Genomic DNA, 22,628 nt, shown 5'->3' with positions numbered 1-22,628 from the left:
AGGTTCAGCACTCTATCACTCTGGCTTCCCTGAGAACTGGAAAGAAAGTGGGTTGTCTATGATGAATTGGTAAATGGCTGAATATATTGCAACATATGAATGTGGCTGGAATAGTATTATGTTATAAAAAATGACTATATGTTTACTTTTCCAGAAAAACTTAGGAAGACTTGTATGATACCGAGTGGAGTAAGCAGAACCAGGAGAACAATTTACGTGATAACTACAATGATGTAAGAGAAAACAATTGTAAAAGACTTCAGAACCCTGATGAATGCCATGCTTAATCATGACGTCAGAGCACTGACATGAAGCATGCCTCCCTTCTCTTGGCACAGATGTGGTGGACCATAGGTATGGAATGAGCCCTGCATTTTCAGAAGCTTCAGTGCATAGAATTGTTCAGCTTAATTCCAGTTATTTGTTACAAGAAAGCATTCCATCTGGTGGAGGTATTTGGGGAATGATGGTGATGTGAAAAGATCATCAATCAAGCTTTTCTTTTTCTTTTTTTTTAATTTAGAAATTAAACAAAAATGAACAGACCCATTTTCCTTCTCTCAGGTTGCTGATTATTTTATTATTGGAATATAGGTCAGCCAGACAACAAGATTTTAAAGCAACACCAGGTGGATGGAGGTCACCAGAAGTGGAAATAGATCTGAGGAATGGAAAAATATGATAGAGTTAAAATGATTAAGAACATACAGTAAATCATTTACTGGAAACCTGGATTGGATGATGAGAAAAACATATAGCACAAAAGAAAGGCTATAAAATTTAGAGACAGAAGACTTGGACCCAGTGGCTCCATCACTTCCCCCTTTCTGGGGTCCTCAGTTTTCACATATTAAAAACCTGCGTTAGTCTGGATGCCCTCCGAGGTTCCTTTACCATTCTAAGATTCTAGGAGATTTTTTTGAGGTCCTTTCCAGCCATAAGTTCTGTGGCTCTAGTAATCTATTATTTCTCTATCCCCTTGAAACCTGAGGAAAAAAAGTTGTATTTTATTTGCTCCCCTTGAGAGTCTTTGATGTGTTTCACCACAAAGAGAGCAATAGAACAAAGCCCTGTTCAGATTTGCTCAGCACTTAAGACTGCTTGAGGTCCCCCTACCTCCTCCACTTGCTTTAGCCCCAGATGTTGCAATAATGAAGGGGCATGCTTCAGGGAGGATATATGTTTGACCGGGTAAACCACAAATCCCAAAGATGAAAGGTGGTTATTGTTTGCCCTCCTGGCCTGGTTTCTCTAAAACTTTGGCTGTATAAAGGCTTATAGTGCTTTCTAAATTCAGGGAACCTGAAAACGTCAATATATTGGGAAACTGACAGCTTCTGCCAGGCTAGCTCCTCCTTCCCCTTCATACCTAGAGAGGGTGTAGGTGTTGTGGATATTGGCCAATCACAGACTGAGACAGGCTGAAAGCATGTTTGTTTTTAGGAAGTGGTGTCCAGAAATATGGCTTCGGATCGTCTATTGGCAGAGGAAGAGGAAGAGGAGAATGAGGTGCTGAGGTTGTTATGTAGAATCTTTTTATTTTTCTTAAAAGAACCGAGAGGCTCAGACTGAGAACTCAATGCCTTGTGAGGTAAGTGCTAAATTCAAATTTAAAATGTTGTTTTTTTCCTATTGTAAACTCAGAACTTAGTGACTACCAGGATATGTAAGTGAGGACAAGTTTGCACATGGATTTAAGTACAGTATGTAAAAGTTTGTGTGTTCCTGAGCGTAGAGGAAAACAAAGGGAAGACAGGTATTGGAATCTTTATCTGGTTTGTCTAGAGCAGTGGTTTTCAAAGTGTGGTCTGTGGACCCCAGGGGTGTTCAAGGTCAAAACTATTTTCACAGTATTAGTAAGTTTTTCTGTCTATTAAAATTAATATAATAAATGTTATATTAATCAATATTGTTTTATTATATATTTTATTTAGAAAATATTACATATATGATATTATATAGTATTCATATATTAATATAATGATAATATATTAAATTAATAAAGTAAAATTTGCCTATTAAAATTCAAATAGTAAACATGTTTTCATAGTAATAGTAAGATTTTTGCCTATTAAACTACTCCTCCCTTTTCCCACTAACTATCTGTTTAAGGCTGGAGTTTCTTCATATACTTCAACCAGAATAACATATGGCAACAGATTGAATACAAAAGCTGCTAAGACAATCCAGCTGTCTCCTATTAAATCAGAAATCAAAGAGATTCACAAAAATAGCTAAATTAATGCCACTCTTCTCATTAATTTTTTGGGGGGAAATGTAGTTATTTTTATAAAAGTTATTTATGTTAACATGAAATAGACTTATTTTTGTTATTTTAGAAGAAATTAATATTTATCAGTTTTAATACCCAATCAGATAAATATCAATAGATATAACCCACATAAACAAAATTTGGGGAGGGGGTTCCTCAATAATTTTAAAGTGTTAAGGATTCTTTTTTTTTTCAAATTTATTTATTTACTTATTTAACTTTTAACATTCATTTTCACAAAATTTTGTGTTCTAAATTTTCTCCCCTTTTGTCCCCTCCCCCCACCCTAAAACACCAAGCATTCTAATTGCCCCTATCACCAATCTGCTCTCTCTTCTATCATCCCTCTCTGCCCTTGTCTCCATCTTCTCTTTTGTCCTGTAGGGCTAGATAACTTTCTATACCCCTTTACCTGTATTTCTTATTTCCTAGTGGCAAGAACATTACTCGACAGTTGTTCCTAACACTTTGAGTTCCAACTTCTTTTCCTCCCTCCCTCCCCACCCCTTCCCTTTGGAAGGCAAGCAGTTCAATATAGGTCAAATCTGTGTAGTTTTGCAAATGACTTCCAAAATAGTTGTGTTGTATAAGACTAACTATATTTCCCTCCATCCTATCCTGCCCCCCATTACTTCTATTCTCTCTTTTGATCCTGTCCCTCCCCATGAGTGTCAACCTCAAATTGCTCCCTCCTCCCCATGCCCTCCCTTCCATTATCCCCCCCACCCTGCTTATCCCCTTCTCCCCCACTTTCGTGTATTGTAAGATAGGTTTTCATACCAAAATGAGTGTGCATTTTATTCCTTCCTTTAGTGGAATGTGATGAGAGTAAACTTCATGTTTTTTTCTCACCTCTCCTCTTTATCCCTCCACTAATAAGTCTTTTGATTGCCTCTTTTATGAGAGATAATTTGCCCCATTCCATTTCTCCCTTTCTCCTCCCAATATATTTCTCTCTCACCACTTAATTTCATTTTTTAAGATATGATCCCATCCTATTCAATTCACTCTGTGCACTCTGTCTCTATGTGTGTGTGCATGTGCGTGTGCATGTGTGTGTGTGTAATCCCATCCAGTACCCAGATACTGAATAGTTTCAAGAGTTACAAGTATTGTCTTTCCATGTAGGAATGTAAACAGTTCAACTTTAGTAAGTCCTTTATGACTTCTCTTCGCTGTTCACCTTTTCATGCTTCTCTTCATTCTTGTGTTTGAAAGTCAAATTTTCTTTTCAGCTCTGGTCTTTTCATCAAGAATGCTTGAAAGTCCTCTATTTCATTGAAAGACCAATTTTTCCCCTAAAGTATTACACTCAGTTTTGCTGGGTAGGTGATTCTTGGTTTTAGTCCTAGTTCCTTTGACTTCTGGAATATCCTATTCCACACCCTTCGATCCCTTAATGTAGAAGCTGCTAGATCTTGTGTTATCCTGATTGTATTTCCAAAATACTTGAATTGTTTCTTTCTAGCGGCTTGCAATATTTTCTCCTTGACCTGGGAACTCTGGAATTTGGCCACAATGTTCCTAGGAGTTTCTCTTTTTGGATCTCTTTAAGGCAGTGTTCTGTGGATTCCTTGAATACTTATTTTGCCCTCTGGTTCTAGAAGGTCAGGACAGTTTTCCTTGACAATTTCATGAAAGATGATGTCTAGGCTCTTTTTTTGATCATGGCTTTCAGGTAGTCCCATAATTTTTAAATTGTCTCTCCTGGATCTATTTTCCAGGTCAGTTGTTTTTCCCATGACATATTTCACATTATCTTCCATTTTTTCATTCTTTTGGTTTTGTTTTGTGATTTCTTGGTTTCTCATAAAGTCATTAGCCTCCATCTGTTCCATTCCAATTTTGAAAGAACTATTTCTTCAGTGAGCTTTTGAACCTGCTTTTCCATTTGGCTAATTCTGCTTTTGAAAGCATTCTTCTCCTCATTGGCTTTTTGAACCTCTTTTGCCAATTGAGTTAGCCTATTTTTCAAGGTGTTATTTTCTTAAGCATTTTTTTGGGTCTCCTTTAGCAGGGTGTTTATTTGTTTTTCATGCTTTGCTTGCATGTCTCTCATTTCTCTTCCCAGTTTTTCCTCCACCTCTCTAACCTGATTTTCAAAATCCTTTTTGAGTTCTTCCATGGCCTGAGCCCATTGAGTGGGCTGGGATACAGAAGCCTTGATTGCTGTGTCTTTCCCTGATGGTAAGCATTGTTCTTCCTCATCAGAAAGGAAGGGAAGAAATACCTGTTCACCAAGAAAGTAACCTTCTATGGTCTTATTTTTTTTTCCCTTTTCTGGGCATTTTCCCAGCCAGTGACTTGACTTCTGAATATTCTCTTCACACCCACTTCACCTCCAGATCCTCCCAGCCAGAGCTTGGGGTCTGAGATTCAAATGCTGCTTCCCAGCCTCAGGGCTTTGGCAGGGGCAGGGCTGCTATTCAGGTCATTTATTGAGATCAAGTTCAGGTGCTCAGGTGGGGGCAGGGCAGCCTCACAGGCTCAGTTCCCTCAGGGAGTTTATGCAGAGACCTTCCACAATGGATCCAGGCTCCTGCCTGCTTGGGGAGCCCCGGTCTGCTCCCGTCTCTGCTGCTGCCTTCTGAGGGAGCCTGAGTTATGGGGGCACCCCACTCCCTTCTCGACCCGCAAAAGAGACCCTCTCACCGACCCTTGTCACCTGTGGGTGGAGGGACCTGCACGGGTGCTGGAGATTCTGTCCTTGAAGCCTGCTCGGATCTGCTCCTCTTGGTGCTGCAAGGCCAAGGCAGGGCTGGGCTTCACTCCTGGTCTGGTGCGCGAAGGACCTTTGGCGAGAGGTTTGCAGAGCTCTCTGGAACAGAAATCTCATCTGCTCCGTTGTTCTGTGCTGTCTGTTGCTCCAGAATTTGTTGGGAGTTCTTTTTTACAGATATTTTATGGACTGTGGGTTTGGAGCTAGCGTATGTGTGTCTTTCTACTCCGCCATCTTGGCTCCGCCCCAGTGTTAAGGATTCTTGAGACCAGAAAGTTTGAAAGCTGCTAGAAAATTGTCAGTAGTGTTGATATATCTTGTTTTAATGGAAAGTTTTCACTTAGTCTTCAGTTGAGGTGACCTGTCTGAACTTAGGCATCACACTGTAGCTTTAAAGGTAAGCTGCTCACACCCCCTCACTTACCCAAGACCATACAGGTAGTATAGTGTAGTAAGTGGCAGCACTAGGTCCTAGGGCCTTTCAAATCACCTCTCTTGGTCTTCCTTGTAATATGAGGAAGGTAGACTAAGTGATCTCAAAGGACCCTGTCAGCTCTAAATCCTACAGTCCTTATCTGGAGCACGTAGGTGGTTGGGAACTCATCTACACATGGGTATGCATACTGGAACAGAGAGAATATTAGAACACTCTAGGTGGTATGGTTAGAATGCTCAGCTTAAGAATCAGGAAGATGAGAGTTTGAGTCCTGCCTCAAACACTTGCTAGTTGTGTGACCCTGGACAAGTCACTGCATCTCTTTCAACCTCAGTTTCCTCATGTGTGAGACAAATATAATAACAGCATCCATCGCACAGGGTTGTTTGAGAATCACACAAGACACTATATGTAAAGTGCTTTGCAAACCTGAAAACATTATGTAAATACTAGCTATTACCACAGTTATTTTTATACTCTCCATCTCTAGACGTATTACTCCAAGACACTATTATCACCATGAAAAACAACATGAATTCAATTTGTGGAGCGTAACAGCTGACTATCAATAAGCTATCAACTAAAAAGAATGACAATACAGAAAACACGCAATAATTTATTAATGAACTCAGCACAGCTATTTTAATAGTGCTTCATTGTCGCTATGCAATCTGTACATTAGACTGATTGTACACTGACATTTAGTCAGCAATAAACACTTATGAAGCACCTACTATGTGTTAAGTGCAGGAGACACAAAAAGAGGCAAAAGATATTCTTCGCCCTTAGTGAGCTCACAATGAAACGTGTGTGTGCACATATGTGCGTGCGTATGTATGTGTATGAACACGCATGTTTGTTCATAGTATCATTTGCTTCATTCCACATACTGGAGTGTATCTTATTCTTCTGGAAGGAGGGAGTGTAATAAGGGGCTGAAATCACAACCTGTGTGTGTTCAGTGATATTCTTTGAAAGATAAAGGATGCTGGGTATTGATTATGGTTGCTGGATCAGCCTTTTGTCTAATCATGTGTGAAATTTGGCCAACATTTACGCAATGTGGTTTATAAAGTCCCTCTCAATGTCTGAACATTTGTTTTTGTCCTGTTTTGATCTGGAAAACACCTTCACTGACATTCTCCTCAGATGACTCCCTGGGATGTAGAGGTGATGGCAGGCTTCCATATACTATGCTGGGGAAGGGCGAAGGGGAGCACAAGTTCCAGAGTCCTTCCAAACTGAAAAGGCTTTGAGTGTGGGTCCAATGATGGATTCTATATCTGTCATACATGGACCAGCATTGTTAAGTTTAAGAACTTTTGCACCAGAAGGTTGTCTATCAGGTACAAATTTGTTTATTTTCAGCCAGAGCCTCTTAAAAAAAAATCTAGAATATTGTCATTACTATTGATGTGGCTTGTTTTAATGGAAAGCTATCGCTTAGTCATCAGTTGAGGTGACCCATCTGAACTTGGGCATAGCATTGTAGCTTTAAAGGTAAGCTGCTAAAGTAGTTGGTATAATGATGGTAGAGGCAGTGTGGCATGGTACACAAAGCACGGGACTTGGGTTTGAATTCAGAATCTTGACCCTGGCTATCCTTACCTCTGATTTTCAATACTTCTAATATCATCATTTCATAGTTTGCTTTTGACATTAAGATCTCTCTCTGAAATGGAAACTCAAGAGTGTTCCCCGTTGATTCTCTCCTTCATTCTTGACTCCTGCATTTCCTGGTGCTGCTTTCTCTTCTGTATCTTTGATTGGTCTGTTGACCTTCCCTAGTTTGTCACATACCTTTCCTCTGTTCTTTGGAGTAGAGCAGGGGTGGGGAACATGCAACCTTTAGTATGTGGCCTTCTAGGTCCTCAAGTGCAGCCCTTGGACTGAATCCAAACTTCATAAAACAAATCCCCTTAATAAAAGTATTTGTTCTGTAAAGCTTGGACTCAAAGGGCCTCACCCAAACACCTAGAAGGCCATGTGTGTCCTCAAGGCCGTAGGTTCCTCACCCCTGGCCTAAAGGAAATGAATCTAACTCTGCCCTTGTTGCTCAAGCAAGCTTTCTCTGGCATCCTTTGTGCTGGTATCAGACTCTGTATCTTTTATCAGCTTCTCTCTGACCTATACTCCACTCACACAGATGCCCCCTTCTCTTATGTCCTCATCTCCCTCTCACCTACAACACTGCAGTGGAAGTCTAGTAGAAACTTCTCTGCCTCAAATAGCTCTCCAGCCATGGGCTTCCCACATCTGTCAAAGTGATTTTCCTCAAACACCTATCTAACTCTCATCTCCCTATGAAGTGGGTGCTGTTACCTTATTATCATTTTTAGGGACAAAGAACCTAGCTAAGAGAGGATGAATGGCTTGACAATATCACACAGCAACTAGGTATGATAGGAACAATTCAAACTCATGTCTTCCTGACTGGGTCATCTCCTGAAGTACGAACATCAACATCTTTTTGTATCGAATTTTTCAGTGATCTACTAATTGGTCTCTGCCTCAAATCTTTTCCTACTCTTTCTAGTCTATTCTCTACACAGCTTCGAAGTGGTCTTTTTAAAACACAGATCCAAACATGTCATTCTCCTACTCAATAGACTCCAATGGTTTGCTATTGTTTCTATAAAATAGAATATTTTATATAATATAAATATTTTATATTTAATGTATGAATACCACATGTTTACATATTATCAAAATTATATTCAATATATAGATATAAATTATAAATATACAAATATTTATAGAATAAAAAATATTTTATAGAATATAAAATAGCTTTCAAAACCCTTTATAACTTGGCCCCAGCCTCATTTGAACATCACTTTCCTTTGTACTGATGTGGAAGTATCCAAGGATTTGTTGATAGATGGCACTGCTGCCAATCATACTTAACAATATGCAGAGACAATTTAAGAATTGGTCTTTATTATGTATATTCAGAGTACAGGCTCCAGGTTCTGAATTACTGCTCTCCCTAAAATAAAGTTCTCCCAAGATTTATATAGTTTCCAATTACATCAGAGAAAAGAGAAGATACAACTAGGATTTGCATTTCAAAAATATACTTGTAAAATTTATATTAAATTATAATGAAGAGAGAAGAGGTTTATATGTTAAAAAATAACAGAAGCATAACTACATCAGATCAAGTTGTAAATTGATCAACAAACCTAAACAAGAGAGAGGAATTTACAGCTTACAAATAGTTATCTTAACTAAGCCAGAATTTTTTTTTTTTAACTTCTAATCAGTTGATCATCCTGAGTTAAAGGACTGAAAGTTTCACCTAAATTCCATACTATTAAGAAGGCCTCAGCCAATTTTGGGATTTCTCTTACAAATAAAATGCTGAACTGGAACCAGTTAGAAAGGAAATGAAAACCTTTTACAACACCACATTCTATGATCCAGTGAAACTGACCTTTTTTTTTTGTTCTCATCTCCTTGTCTTTGCACTAGTCACAGTCAATACTTGGAAAGCACTCCCTGCTCACCTCTGTCTCACAGAATCTCTTCCTTCAAAATATGACTCAAGTACCATCTTCTAATAAAGCCTTTCCTGAAAAATAAAAATAAAGCTTTACCCCTTTTCCAAAGACTAGTATCTCCCTCCCCCGCACTTACTTTGTATTAATTCTCTTTATATTATATTGGATTATTTTACACACACACACACACACACACATACACACACACAATCTATACTCAGTGTCTTCCCCAATAGAAAGCAGGCTCGTTAAGAATAGGGATTGTTTCTTTCTTTGTCTTTCTATCCCTACTGCCTAGTACTTTATCTGACATGTAGCCAGGCATATAGAATCTTAATAAATCTTTGCTGATTGGTTGGTTAGCTTTCTACTTGCCACATAACTATAGAATTTTTTTTTTGTATTGACATCTTTTGTTTATATGTTACCTTGATTGTCAAATATACTCTTCCTTCCTTCCCTACCCACCAAGCCATTTCTTGTAAAAAGAAAGAAAGAAAATTCATCAAAATTAAACAACACATCAATTATGTCTGACAATTATCCATACCTGAGTGACATTTATCCTCCTTGTTTTTCCCCCGTCCTACCTCAAATACACATACATTCAAAAGAAGGGAGGGAAGTATATTTTCTCATTTCATTTCTGGAGCCAAGCTTGGTCCTTATAATTATGTGGCATTCAGGTATGTTTGTTTTTTAAAGAACCATAAAATGCTACAGCTGAAAGGAGGGGTATGGTAGGGCCAGCTGACCCGAAAGAGCCAGTTGCTCAGTTTTTAGCATGAGCATTTACACCTCAGAAATGGGCAAATCCTTCAAATCAAGGCTTACTTTATTTTTATTTTTTTGAGGCAATCAGGGTTAAGTGACTTGCTTAGGGTCACACAGCTAGTGTCTGAGGCCAGATTTAAACTCGGGATCTCCTGACTTCAGGGCCAAAGCCACCAAACTAGCCCTGTTGCTTTGTTGATTGTCTAGACTAGACTAGTCAAACCCGTGTTGTCTGAATAAAATTAAAATGTAATTGGGAAATATTTCACAAAATAAATAAAAATACAGCAGAACATAAACAACTTTAAAATCTGATTTTCTAAGTCAATATGCAGCTGGCAGGCATCCTTATGTAGAGGTTAGTGCCCCCATGCCCCTTTTTATTTGAGCTTGACATCACTGGTCTAGACTTTAGGCAGTGATTGAGAAAATGTCAGTAATACAGATAAAACTTTAAAATGTGTCATTGGCACATTACCTATTCATCCACCTCCCCCTTACAAAATAAAAGAAAAAAAAAAGAAAAGCTGGCTGTTAGGCAGTTACTAGCACCACTGGCTGGAAGTTCAATCCTTTCATTTTAGAGAGGCAGGTCATTGAGTCAAACCTGGCCTTTGAAATTTCTGATGGTGCACGTGATGCAGACACTCCCTCATTCATTCCCTTATTCACTTGCCCATACATTCCTACATTCCTGCATAGCTCACTGCTCCTTGCCAGGGATTGGCAAGCTCAGCCAATAGGGCAAGGCCCTGATGAAATCGCAAGAAGCGTGCTGAAGGGATTGTAGAGCATCCAGCTTTTATTGTGGGTGGGATAGCATATTCAAAATGATTTGTTTCTTTGGGTCCCTTTATATAAACTTGTATTAGAAGCAGCTAGATGGCATAGTGGATGGAGTCAGGAAGTTCAAATTCTGAGTTCAAATTCTGCATTAAACACTTATTGGTACAAAATCCTGAATGAGTTACTAAAGTGCTTTCATCCTAAGATTCCTTATAGTAAAATGGGGATGATAGCTCAGAGCTGTCATTATCAAACGAGATGATGTATGTAAATCTCTTTATAAACCTTAAATCACCATCTGATTGTTAATTTTTATTATCATGTGCCTACATTGTGCTAGGTGCTGGGGATAGCAAGATGAAAAATGAGGAAGCGAAGGAAATAGATCCTTATTAAGCACCTATCATGTGCTAGGCACTATCCGGCAAGACTTTACAAATATCTTGTTTGATACCTTGCCTTTAGAAGCTTTCAATGAATGAGTCTACCACAAGTTGTGGTTTTTATTTCCCTTAATAAATTCTTATTGAATGCCTACCACAAAGAGCAATGATTGAAATTCACAAATAATACCCAAATTTTATTTTAAAGTTATTAATATCTTTCTTTGATCAAATTTTTATCAAAGCTGCTATCAAAAGCCAAATGGGCTAGATTTTCATCTTTTCCTCCTTATGCACACTCTCTGATGGAGATAACCATACAAATGGGTCAGATCATTTTCTGAGAGAATGCTCAGGGGATACAGAGGACGCAGAAAGCCCACAAATGAGGTCATTGAGTGTAGATGAGAATATTATAACTTGCTGCCTATGCTTTTTTTTCCCGTAGTTATGACTTGTCAGTAATTTAGCTAGTCAGGATTGTAAATGCACTGGAGATTTCATCCAATTTATTATCATCGTCATCCTCTTAGGATGATAGCATATAACAAAAATTCCAGTAGGAACCAGTAAACTCCTTTACAAGGTGCCTGACCTCCAAGGATGGCCTGGGTTTTTGTTCTGGGGTTTGTTTTAATTTTCAATTCCAAATTTCTTTCCCTTCTTCCACACTTTTATTTGGCTTGGGCCTTTGCCATTTAATACCAAAGACCATTTTCTTCTTCGCTTGGAAGACTTATACAAGGACTCAAGAGACAAAGAATTTTTATTTGTTTCAATGTCTAACTATTTTTCAAAGCTCCTCTATGCTCTTGAGTAAGCTGGCATGGTGGACAGAGTGCTGGTCCTGGTGTCAGGATGAGTTCCAATTTGGCCTCAGACAGCTATGTGACCCTGGGCACGTCACTTCACCCTGTTTCCCTCAGTTTCCTCATGTATAAAATGAGCTGGAGAAGGAAATGGTCAACTACTTTAGTGTCCTTGCCAAGAAAACCTCAAACGAGGTCACAAAGATTCAGACGTGATTGAAAAACAACTCAACAATAATAGTTAATATAGATTAGATAAGGCAGAAAAAAAAAGATAAAAGGTTATTTTTCAATGAACCATAGTCTACTCACTAGACAACTAGTAGGTGGTGATCCAAAGTTAATTTGAAAGTCATTTGTTTGGAATTTGGAATGCATTGGCTTTTCACTGCAGTAGGAGCAGTCTCTGTTGTGAGGTAGCTGTACACATCGTTGTAACTTGAAGGACTCTTTTTCAAAAGAGGCAGCCTCCTATGTCAGGAGAATCCTGACTTGCACCACTGTTATTTTTAACAAGCAAAACCTGCATTTCCTTTCTCAGGGCAAAATCTGTGGAGGAAGGACCTGTACTAAACAGTTGGAGTGTTTAAGCTTTCAGCCTGCTTTTAGAACATGAGTGCTACCAATGCACAATGGATGTCTGAGCTGCCTCGCAAACTCTGGGATATCCCTCTTCACCATCTTTCTATTCCAGGTAAGCAAACCTTCAGCTGGCATGTGTTGCTGTTTCTGATCAAGAAGTGCTATTGAGTGGAAAAAGCAGTATGTAGGAGTCAGAGAACCTGTATTTAGAGGCCAACTCTGAAACTCACTGAATCAGAGGACATGTTTAAATCTCACCTTTACAATTTATTATCTGGGTGATCCTGGGCAAATCACTTTTTTAAAAAAATATAATTTATTTTCAGTTTTCAACATTCACTTCCACAAGATTTTGAATTCCAAATTTTCTCCTCATCTCTCCCCTTCCCCCACTCAAGTACAGCATATACCCCAACCACCCCTTTCCCTAATCCGCCCTTCCTTCTATCAGCCCCCCTTCTTCCATCTCTCTTCCCTCTATTTTCCTATAGGGCAAGATATATTTCTATACCCCATTGCCTATACAACTTATTTCCCAGTTACATGCAAAAACAATTTTTAATATTCATTTTTAAAGTTTTGAGTTCCACATTCTTTCCTTTCCTCCCTCTCCACTCACCCTCATTGAGAAAGTAAGAGATTTTATACAGGTCATACATGTGTAGCCATACAAAACACTTCTATAACAGTCACATTGCCAAAGACTAACCACATTTCCCTCTATCCTGTCCTGCCCTCCTTTCTCCCCCTTGGCCTGTCCCCCCAGTAGTGTTTACTTTTGATTACCCCTTCCCCCAAACTGCCCCCCTTTTATTATCTTCCCTCTCCTATATCCTTCCCCCCGCCTTCCTGTAGGGTAAAATAGATTCCCATACCCAACTGAGTGTGTGTTATTCCCTCCTTAATCCAGATCCAATGACAGTACAGCTTACTTATTCCCTCTCACCTCCCCACTCTTCCCCTCCATTGTAAAAGCTCTTTCTTGGCTCTTTTATGTGAGATTCTTTATTTGTTCTACCTCTCCCTTTCTCTTTCTCCCATTACATTCCTCTCAACACTTAATTTTATGTTTTAGATATCCTCCCTTCATATTCAGCTCACACTGTGCCCTCTATATACACACACATATATATACATACATATACATATACTTACCCAAATATAATACACACATATACATACACATATATGTATACATATATATGTATATATGTATGTATGTATATATTCTCTCTAACTACCCTAATACTGAGAAAGATCTCATGAGTTTACAAATATCATCTTTCCATGTAGGAATGGAAATAGTTCAACTTTAATGGATCCCTTATGGCTTCTCTTTCCTGTCTACCTTTTCATGTTTCTCTTGATTCTTGTATTTGAAAGTAAAATTTTCTATTCAACTCTGGTCTTTTCAACAAGAATGCTTGGAAATTCTCTATTTCATTGAGATTCCACTTTTTCCCCTTAAGTATTATACTCAGTTTTGCTGGGTAGGTGATTCTCAGTTTTAATCCTAGCTCCTTTGACCTCTGGAATATCATATTCCAAGCCCTCAGATCCCTTAGTGTAGAAGCTGCTCAATCCTGTGTTATCCTGATAGTGTTTCCACAGTACTTGAATTGTTTCTTTCTAGCTGCTTGCAATATTTTCTCCTTGACCTGGGAACTCTGGAATTTGGCCACAATGTTCCTAGGAGTTTCTCTTTTTGGATCTCTTTAAGGCAGTGTTCTGTGGATTCCTTGAATACTTATTTTGCCCTCTGGTTCTAGAAGGTCAGGACAGTTTTCCTTGACAATTTCATGAAAGATGATGTCTAGGCTCTTTTTTTGATCATGGCTTTCAGGTAGTCCCATAATTTTTAAATTGTCTCTCCTGGATCTATTTTCCAGGTCAGTTGTTTTTCCCATGACATATTTCACATTATCTTCCATTTTTTCATTCTTTTGGTTTTGTTTTATAATTTCTTGATTTCTCATAAAGTCATTAGCTTCCATTTGCTCCATTCTATTGGAATGGAATAATTTTCTTCAGTGAGCTTTTGGATCTCCTTTTCCATTTATCCAATTCCACGTTTTAAGGTATTCTTCTCCTCCTTGGCTTTTTGGACCTCTTTTGCCATATGGGTTAGTCTATTTTTAAAGGTGTTATTTTCTTCAGCATTTTTTTGGCTCTCCTTTAGCAAGCTGTTGACTTGTTTTTCATGATTTTCTTGAATCCCTCTCATTTCTCTTCCCAATTTTTGTTTTGCCTCTCTCACTTGATTTTCAAAATCCTTTTTAAGCTCTTCCATGGCCTGAGACCATTGTATATTTTTCTTGGAGGTTTTGGATGTAGGAACCTTGACCTTCCTCCATTTGCATGCTTTGATCTTCCTCATTGTAAGAAAATAACTTTTCACCAAGAAAGAACCTTCTATAGTTTTATTTTTCCCCCCTTTTGGTCATTTTCTCAACCAATTACTTGACCTCTGAGCTCCTTGTTAAGCGGAGGTGCACTGCCCCAAGTTTCAGGGGCATTGTGCACTTGCTTTCAGAGATATCTCCAGAGACCTATAAATTCTCAGCTCCTCCAAAGGAGAGGTGTTTACTTCTCTTCTGGCATGCACTCTGGTCTGTGAGCAACCACAAGCACTCTTTCCTATCCTGGATCCTTGCCCTAGGGCCACCACCCAGGAATCTGACTCAGATCAGCAACTTGATTCCCTCACTATCTGTAGGCCAAGAGCTCCAGAAGTAGCTAGCCTCTACAGCAGTGGCTAGCACAGCCCTGGATTTGGGGCTAGGGTCAGACCCAGTTCCTCTCTTACTCAGGTGAGAGAGCTTTCCCACTGACCTTTGAAGCCATCTTTGGTGATTGGTTGAGACATCTGGAAATTGCTACAGCTGCCAGTGATTTAGAGCCCTGAGGCCTGTTCCAGTCCTGGCTCTGCCAACATGGAGTTCTGCTCCAAGCCCAGTGCAATAGAGCCCTCCTGTTGACCTTCCGGATTGTCTAGGGCAGTAAATCTGTGTCACTCTGTCATTTTGATGCTTCTGCGGCTCTAGAATTTGTTCATAGTCATTTTTTACAGGTATTTTGAGGGGTTTGGGTGGAGAGCTCAGGCAGGTCCCTGCTTCCACTTTACCATCTTGGCTCCTCCCTGCAAATCACTTTCTTTATAAAAAAAAAAAAAAAGACAATTTAATGTTTCTGGACCTCAGATTCAGAGTTCCAGAGTGAGAAGGTTGAACTATTTACCTTGATGTCCCAGATCTAAATCTATACCGCCTTGATATTTTCCCCACAAAGCCTTCTTTTCTCTATGCTAAAAGTAGCAAATTGTTCTAAGCTAAATGTATGATGAGTAGCTAGTGGATAGAGACCTGTACCTGGAATTACAAAAAATATGGTTTGAAATCTAGCCTTAGACACTTACTAGCTGTGTGACCCTGACTAAGTCACTTAACTCAGTTTGCCTCAGTTTTCTCATCTGTAAAAAATGAACTAGAGAAGGAAATGTCAAACCATTCCATTATCTTTATCAAGAAAACCCCAAATAGAGTCATGAAGAGTCAGACACAACCGAAATGACTGAACAACAACAACCAATTCTCAAGGACTGATTCCTCTTCATATTAGGAGTAAAAAAGGACCAATTTTATGTTTTACTTCCTTCCTTTGTGTCATCACAGAAGGAAGGAGGTGTAGACATTTCTCAGCAGGTGGGGAGATTCAGTGTGTGGTAAAACATACAGTTAGTGAGTCACACTCTAAGATTTGTTTCCCCTGAGGGGAGTGGACCATCAGTGAAGGAACGATGTAGATACTGCTCGTATGAAGAAAAGTCCACCCCTCTGCTCGCTAGGTTTTAAGTATTAGGTATGTTATTTTGTAAGGATTTACATCACTTTCCTCTAGTCATGCTCCAATTGTAATCTAAATTCATTGTATTCAGCCCTCCCACCCAAAACCTTTTCTAAGAGTCAGAACAATCTGACTTCCTGGTCTCTTGCATTTGAGAGTGTTTGTTCCTCACTCTCCCCGAGTGTTTGCTCCTCACTCTCCCCCAGCTTTGATACCAGAGAAGTGAGTGGACCCTTCCCAGGTGAAAAACCGTTCTGCTCTTGAGAAACTGAGTATAGGTTAAATGACTTTTACATGGTCATAATGATCGCCACTTAGCAAAACACACAATTCAAGTTTCCTTTCAAACATTGTTTCTGAGCAAAGAGCACCACAGAGGGAGTCCTTGGGTTACCTTTTCCTATGCACCTTGGCTGTCTTGGCCTTGTGATCCTACTCAGGTGACAGAGCGAGTTCTCTGTCACTGGGCAGTAATACAACTGTTGGCAAGGCCTCCTAGGTCATGTGCAGATGTCCCAAGTGCAAGGGGTCTAAAGAGCTTTGAGAACAGGAACTTCTGGAGGTCTATTTTGTCTAAGTAGGAGATTAAGGAAAAGCAAAGAGGTAGGTGATAGCCCAAGAGGTGTGGGAGTGTAAGGGGTAAAGAAAATAGAGAAAAGAGAGAGGGAGAGAGAGAGAGAGAGAGAGAGAGAGAGAGAGAGAGAGAGAGAGAGAGAGAGAGAGAGAGAGAGAGAGAGAGAGAGAGGTTTGTTTGCAAAGAAAGCAGTAACTCATGGAGCTTCTCTTTCTAAAAAATGGGGATTTATACTCATCCTCTTAAAGAAATACCCCTGGAGGGAATGGAAACAGCATGTGAATCAAATACTCAGTGATGATTATAGACGTGAAGTATTAAAACTGGACGGGTATTTAAAGGTAATATAACCTTCCCTTCCCCTGTCCCCCCCACCCCCATCTTACAGATCAAGAAACTGAGGCTCAGAGGAATTCAGTGATTTATGGTTTTTAGTGAAAGATCTGGAACTAGAACTCAGCTGTCCTGACTCCCAAACCAGTGTTTATTCCCCTTTCCTCCTAGGCATAGTTCTTTAGGAACCCTCTTTCATGAGAGAAGGGGTAGCTAGGTGGTTCAATGGATAGAGTGGTAGGCCTGGAATTTGGAAGGCTCATCTGAGTTCAAATCTGACCTCAGACACCCATGGGCAAGTTACTTAACCCTGTTTGCCTCAGTTTCCTCATCGGTAAAATGTGCTGGAGAAAGAAATGGCAAACCACTCCAGTGTCTTTCCCAAGAAAATTCCAAATGGGGACACAGAGAATCAGACATGACTAAACAAAAAAACAGCAAACAACTTCATGAGATAGCTGCAGGATCTTGACAAGAATACCATTTCTCTGTAAGAGGCGTATGGGCCCTCTCCTGCCTGAGGTATGTGCCCATTCGTCCTTGTCCTTTGGACTTAGCCTTCTTAGGACCCATTCCTCATTATAAACACTGGAAGAGGAAAGAAGGAATAAAAAATAAAGAACTATGCTGTTGTGGACACTGGTCTTGAATACTTAAAAAAAATTAAATGTTTTATTAGAAACAGCATTGAGCATCCACACAAACAGCTAAACACCTTAGTAACTATTTCCATTTCAATTAATTTCAGTACATGCAGTTTCTTTTTTGATAATAATGGTTAGGGCAAGTTTCCCATAGTTCGGTGAAAAGGGGAAGGAATGTAGGCCTTTGAGCTGGTTGACCTGAGGATAAGGATCTGTTTTACACTTAAAGCATCATAGTAGATGCCTTTTGGTTGAGAAGTGGAAGAACATCCTGAGCCTGATATGTGTTTGACTCATGATGATGATCTGAACCTAATAACCCTCCTGCTATGACTATAAAATGATGTCTCAACTTTAGCAAAGAAGCAGCTTGTAGGAGTTGGTAGTCATTCCTGTTGTCTTAACTGCACTGTTTGGGGGAAGAGTCTTATAGAAACTATGGTATCATGGTTAAAATGGAGAGCTTACTAAACTTTGAGTCAGAAGACTGGTTCAGATCCTATCTTGGCCATTCACTAGCTTCGTGACTATGGGGAAATCTTAACTTCTCAGAACATTATTTCCTTATCTGTTAAAAGGGGATAATTATACTGATACCATCTACTTCATGAGGTTGTGGTTAGCTCAAATGAAATTATATATGTAAATTTCTTTCTTGAAATGTTTAAGTGCTATGTAAATTTCTTATTACATACTTTTCACTAACTTAATTCTTTTAGTTTGTGAGTTGAAAAGTCTTTGACTTGGTAGTCAGAAGACCAGATTTCTAATATTAGCTTTGTTACCAATTAGTCATGTGAGTTGTTTTTGAAAAAGAGGGGGTCAGACTAGATCATTTTGTTAATCCTTCTTGGGTCTAATAGTCAATGATTCTTCTTTTTTTATAGGTGACAATATTTATTTGTCAGGACAAACAAGAGCACCTTTTTTCTATTTTCTCCCCACTAGTCCAACTCCTTTATGAATACTTTGCTTCAGAAATCATAAGGGAACAAAAATGAAAGTTTTAAGGATTTTATTTAAAATCAAATGCTGGAGATGATGGTTCCTTTCTGGAGATGATGTCCCTGTTCAGAAGAAGGAAAGCAGGCACATTTGCCCTTCCTCCTCACTTTTCCCTTAGCAGCAGGAAGTAGAAAGTAGGGGTGTTTTTAGGAACATGCAAAGCCACAGCAGCTGATCTCAAGGCTCCCTCAATAAGTCAGGCCAAAGATTAGATAGATTCTCAGCTGCCCACACTGGATGAGTGACCACAATCATAATTCCACTGATGTGATCCCAAAGTGGGCTTCTTTATATGATGTGGAGTTTTACATGTCTCTGGCTTTACTATGGATTTTCATTAAATTCTCCCTGGTATTATCCATTTGGCTTACCTTATAGGGGCTCCGATTTGGGGCATTCAGCCTGGAAGCTCATTTGATTGCTTTTACTGTCAGGTTATAAACATTTGATGTTTGGTTGGAAGAAAGAAGAATATTACCGATTGTGGAGATCAGGAAAGGGTCCCTGAAGGAGGTTGAATTTAAGCCTTGGTTGAGGTCAGGGATTCTCTGAGCTGGAAAGTAGGGGAAAAGTACATTCTAGGCAAGAGGGGATATGGCTCATGTAAAGGTACATAGGAGAGAGAAGGAATGCTGAATTAGAGGAATAAGAAGTAAGTCACTTTTACTGGAATATAGGAAGAACAATAAGGTGATATCAATCTGGAAAGATAGGTTGGAGTTAGATTTTTTCATTCATCGATGAAATGAAAATAATAATGCCTGTACGACCTCACAGGGTTTCTCAAAGCAAAGAACTTTGACAACTATAAGATGCTATGGTTTGTAAATGTAAACATTTATATTATTATTATTAAAATATTATATATATTATATTATTATTATGTGAAAAACTTGGTAACACATTTACATGCATGTATATGTATCAGGGGTGAAGAGTTCAGAGCACATGTACCAGAAAGAGGTCAGGATACATGCTCACATCTGTCTTTCCTCTTTAACATATTTTGTTAATGTCGTTTCAGTCGTGTCCAACTCTTTGTGACCCCATTTGGGGTTTTCTTGGTGAAGATACTGGAGTGGTTTGTTATTTTCTTTTCCAGCTCATTTTACAGTTGAAGAAACTGAGGCAAGCAGGATTAAGTGACTTGCCTGGGGTCACATAGCCAATAAATGTTTGGGGATTTGAATTCAGATCTTCCTGATTCCAGGTCCTGCACAATACTGTGCCAACTAGCTGTCTCCTATTATACACACACACAAACACACACACACATACATATACATATGTGTGTGTGTTTGTATGTGCATACACAATACATGTATATAGGACTATATGTATATGTACATATTTATGTATACACACATATACATACATGTACATGTATATGTGAGTATATATGCATGTATATATATGTGTATATGTGTGTATGCATATATGCGTGTATAGTATATAGGCTACTGCATATTTTTTATTAGTCCAAAGACAGGAGATAAGACTTCATTTTCATTTCTATTCGCAGGGAGTCATGATACAATGACCTACTGCTTGAATAAGAAATCTCCAGTCTCTCAGAATGAATCAAAGCTCCTGCAGGTGCTAAATAAGGTAGCCCCTTGCATCACCCGTCCAGTGATTTTAAAATGGTCAACAACACAGGTAATAAGACTTTTAATGTTCTTGTGCTCCAATGAACTGTTGGCTTTGGCATTCATACACACACAGCTGCCACTCTTTCAGACACTTAGGGATTTAATTGCCCAAGAAGGCGTTACAACAGACAGAGCTGTTTGGTCACCCACAAAGAAGAGCAGAGGAAAGGTGTGAGGCTGGAGGTTGTGTTAGGAGGTAGCTCTTCTACTCTCTGGACTCTGCTGTTCCTGTCCTTATATAGAGGTCCTTTCACCTTCTTCCTTCTACTAACCTGGTTCTTTCAATTGTATTTCTTTCTGTGGGCCAGGTTCTTCTTCTGACTGTTTCACCCCTTAGGCTAACAATCTTAATGATAATAATAAGTTATCATTTATATGGAATGTTGAAGTTTATAAGCCGCTTTACAAATAGAATCTCATTTTAGTCTCATGATGACCCTGGGAAGGTAGGTGCTCTTATAATCTCCATTTGACAAATGAGGAAAACAAGGCAGACAGGTTAAGTGACTTGCCCAAGGTCACACAACCAGTGTCTGAGTTCACACTTGAACTCAGTTCTTTCTGATTCCAGCTCCAGTGTTCTATCCATTGTGACGTCTGGCTAGCTACTTTCATGTTTCTATGTCCCTGTTCCTGTACCTGATATTAGATATCTGAATTCCTTTGTTTCTTTGATTCTAGGAAATCCTTCTTCCTCCATCTTCTCTGAGTCCTTTTTCTTAGATAAACTTGTTCCCATGCAAGCCCAAAAGTAGGCTCTGCTGTCCATTTTAGAATGTGTAACTGTATTTTTGTCTGATTACTAGATGGTGAAGAGGGGGTTTTGGTTGGCTGCTGAGCTGAAACTAGGTATGCAATTCACCCAGCAGCTAACTGAAATGCCCTCTTTACCACACAGTAATGAGACAAGAAAGATAGAAAGGGGCCAGTTGTGAAGAGTTTAAAATGCCAAACAGGATTTTTATAGTTGATCCTTGAGGTCATAGGGAGTCACTGGAGTTTATTGAGTAGTAGAGTGAAGTGATCAGACATACGCTTTAGAAAAATCACTTTGGCAGCTGAGTGGAGGAGAGATGAGGCAGGGACAACAAGTAAAAGATTATATTGAATATTTTAGGTAAGAGGTAATGAAAGTCTCTTGATTAAGATGGTGGCTCTATAAGTAGAGAGAAGGGGCCATACGTGAGTTGTGAGAATAGATGCAAGATCTGACAACAGATTGGCTATATGGGGTAAATGGGAATGGTGAGCCTGAGTGACTGGAAAGATGGTGATCTGCTTGACAGTAATAAGAAAATTTAGAAGAAGGGAGAGTTGGGGTAGGGGGAGGAAGATGAGTTCTGTTTTGAACACATTGAGTTTGAGATGGCTATGGGACATCTAGTTTGAAATGCCCAAAAGACAGTTGGTGATGCAGGACTGTAGCTCAGGAGAAAGACTAAGGCTGGATATATAGGTCTCAGAGTCATCTGTATAGTGAGGATAACTGGAACCATAGGAACCATGGATAGTATAGAGGGAGAAAAGAAAGAAGGCCCAGGACAGAGTCCTTAGGGACCCTCATAGTTACTGGATGTAACAGAGATGAAGATTTAGCAAAAGAGGAGTAGTCACAAAGGTAAGAGGAGAACCAGGAGAGAACAGTCATGGAATCCTGGAGAAGAAACAGAATATAGGAAGTGTCAAAGGCTACAGAGACATCAAGAAAGAGGAGGAGTGAGGAAAATACTATTAGATTACCAGAGGTGGGGAATCTGTAGCTTTGAGGCCACAGGTTCCCTACTCCTGGATTAGGCAATTAAATATTATTGGTAACTGGAGAGAGCAGTTTCAGTTGAATGATCATGTCAGATATAATAAGAGACAGATCTCTAATATTAAATGCATCAGGGGTGATGTTCCTCAGAAATAAACCAGAGTCATGTCCAACTCTGGAATATGCCCCACTATGGCAAATCAGAGGTTCCTTCAGATCACCTCTGTATACAGAATGTGATCTTTGCCTTTTGTTTTAGCTATCTCTGTCTACGCTTTCTGTCTCTCACTTGGATTTTTCTTTTCCACTCATATGTGGCTGAGAGAACCTTGAGGGTGAATCCTCAGTTCAGATTTTTTCTTGTTTAATAACATTTGGTTAAGACATTACCCCTAATCCAAGTATTTTTCTAACACCTTCAGGGCCTAAGGCTCACCAAAGATCTCTTGGATACACCACTCCATGGGATCTTGGGGGCATCTTTTGGTAAGCAAATGATGAGGAAATTCAATAGACTAGGTGGTGTTTTTTTGTTTGTTTGCCTAAAGTGCTTAAAT

At 39.3% G+C, this 22,628-nt stretch overlaps 1 protein-coding gene across 2 annotated transcripts in view; it reads left to right on the top strand.

Annotated features, from left to right (window-relative positions):
* Positions 1 to 1,443: 1,443 nt before the first annotated feature.
* The window catches only part of PLCXD1 (phosphatidylinositol specific phospholipase C X domain containing 1), a 33,600-nt gene continuing 12,415 nt past the window's right edge, over positions 1,444 to 22,628 (top strand). For both annotated transcript variants that reach the window (XM_072614536.1, XM_072614535.1), the window contains exons 1-3: positions 1,444 to 1,591; positions 12,224 to 12,376; positions 20,186 to 20,322. In XM_072614536.1, coding sequence (XP_072470637.1) covers positions 12,295 to 12,376; positions 20,186 to 20,322 — 219 coding nt within the window. In that variant the 5' untranslated portion in view covers positions 1,444 to 1,591; positions 12,224 to 12,294. The remainder of the gene's footprint in view (positions 1,592 to 12,223; positions 12,377 to 20,185; positions 20,323 to 22,628) is intronic.

Source organism: Notamacropus eugenii, chromosome 5 (genome assembly GCF_028372415.1).
Source record: "Notamacropus eugenii isolate mMacEug1 chromosome 5, mMacEug1.pri_v2, whole genome shotgun sequence".
Classification (NCBI taxonomy): Eukaryota; Metazoa; Chordata; class Mammalia; order Diprotodontia; family Macropodidae; genus Notamacropus; species Notamacropus eugenii.
This window is presented reverse-complemented; position numbering and strand designations above follow the sequence as displayed.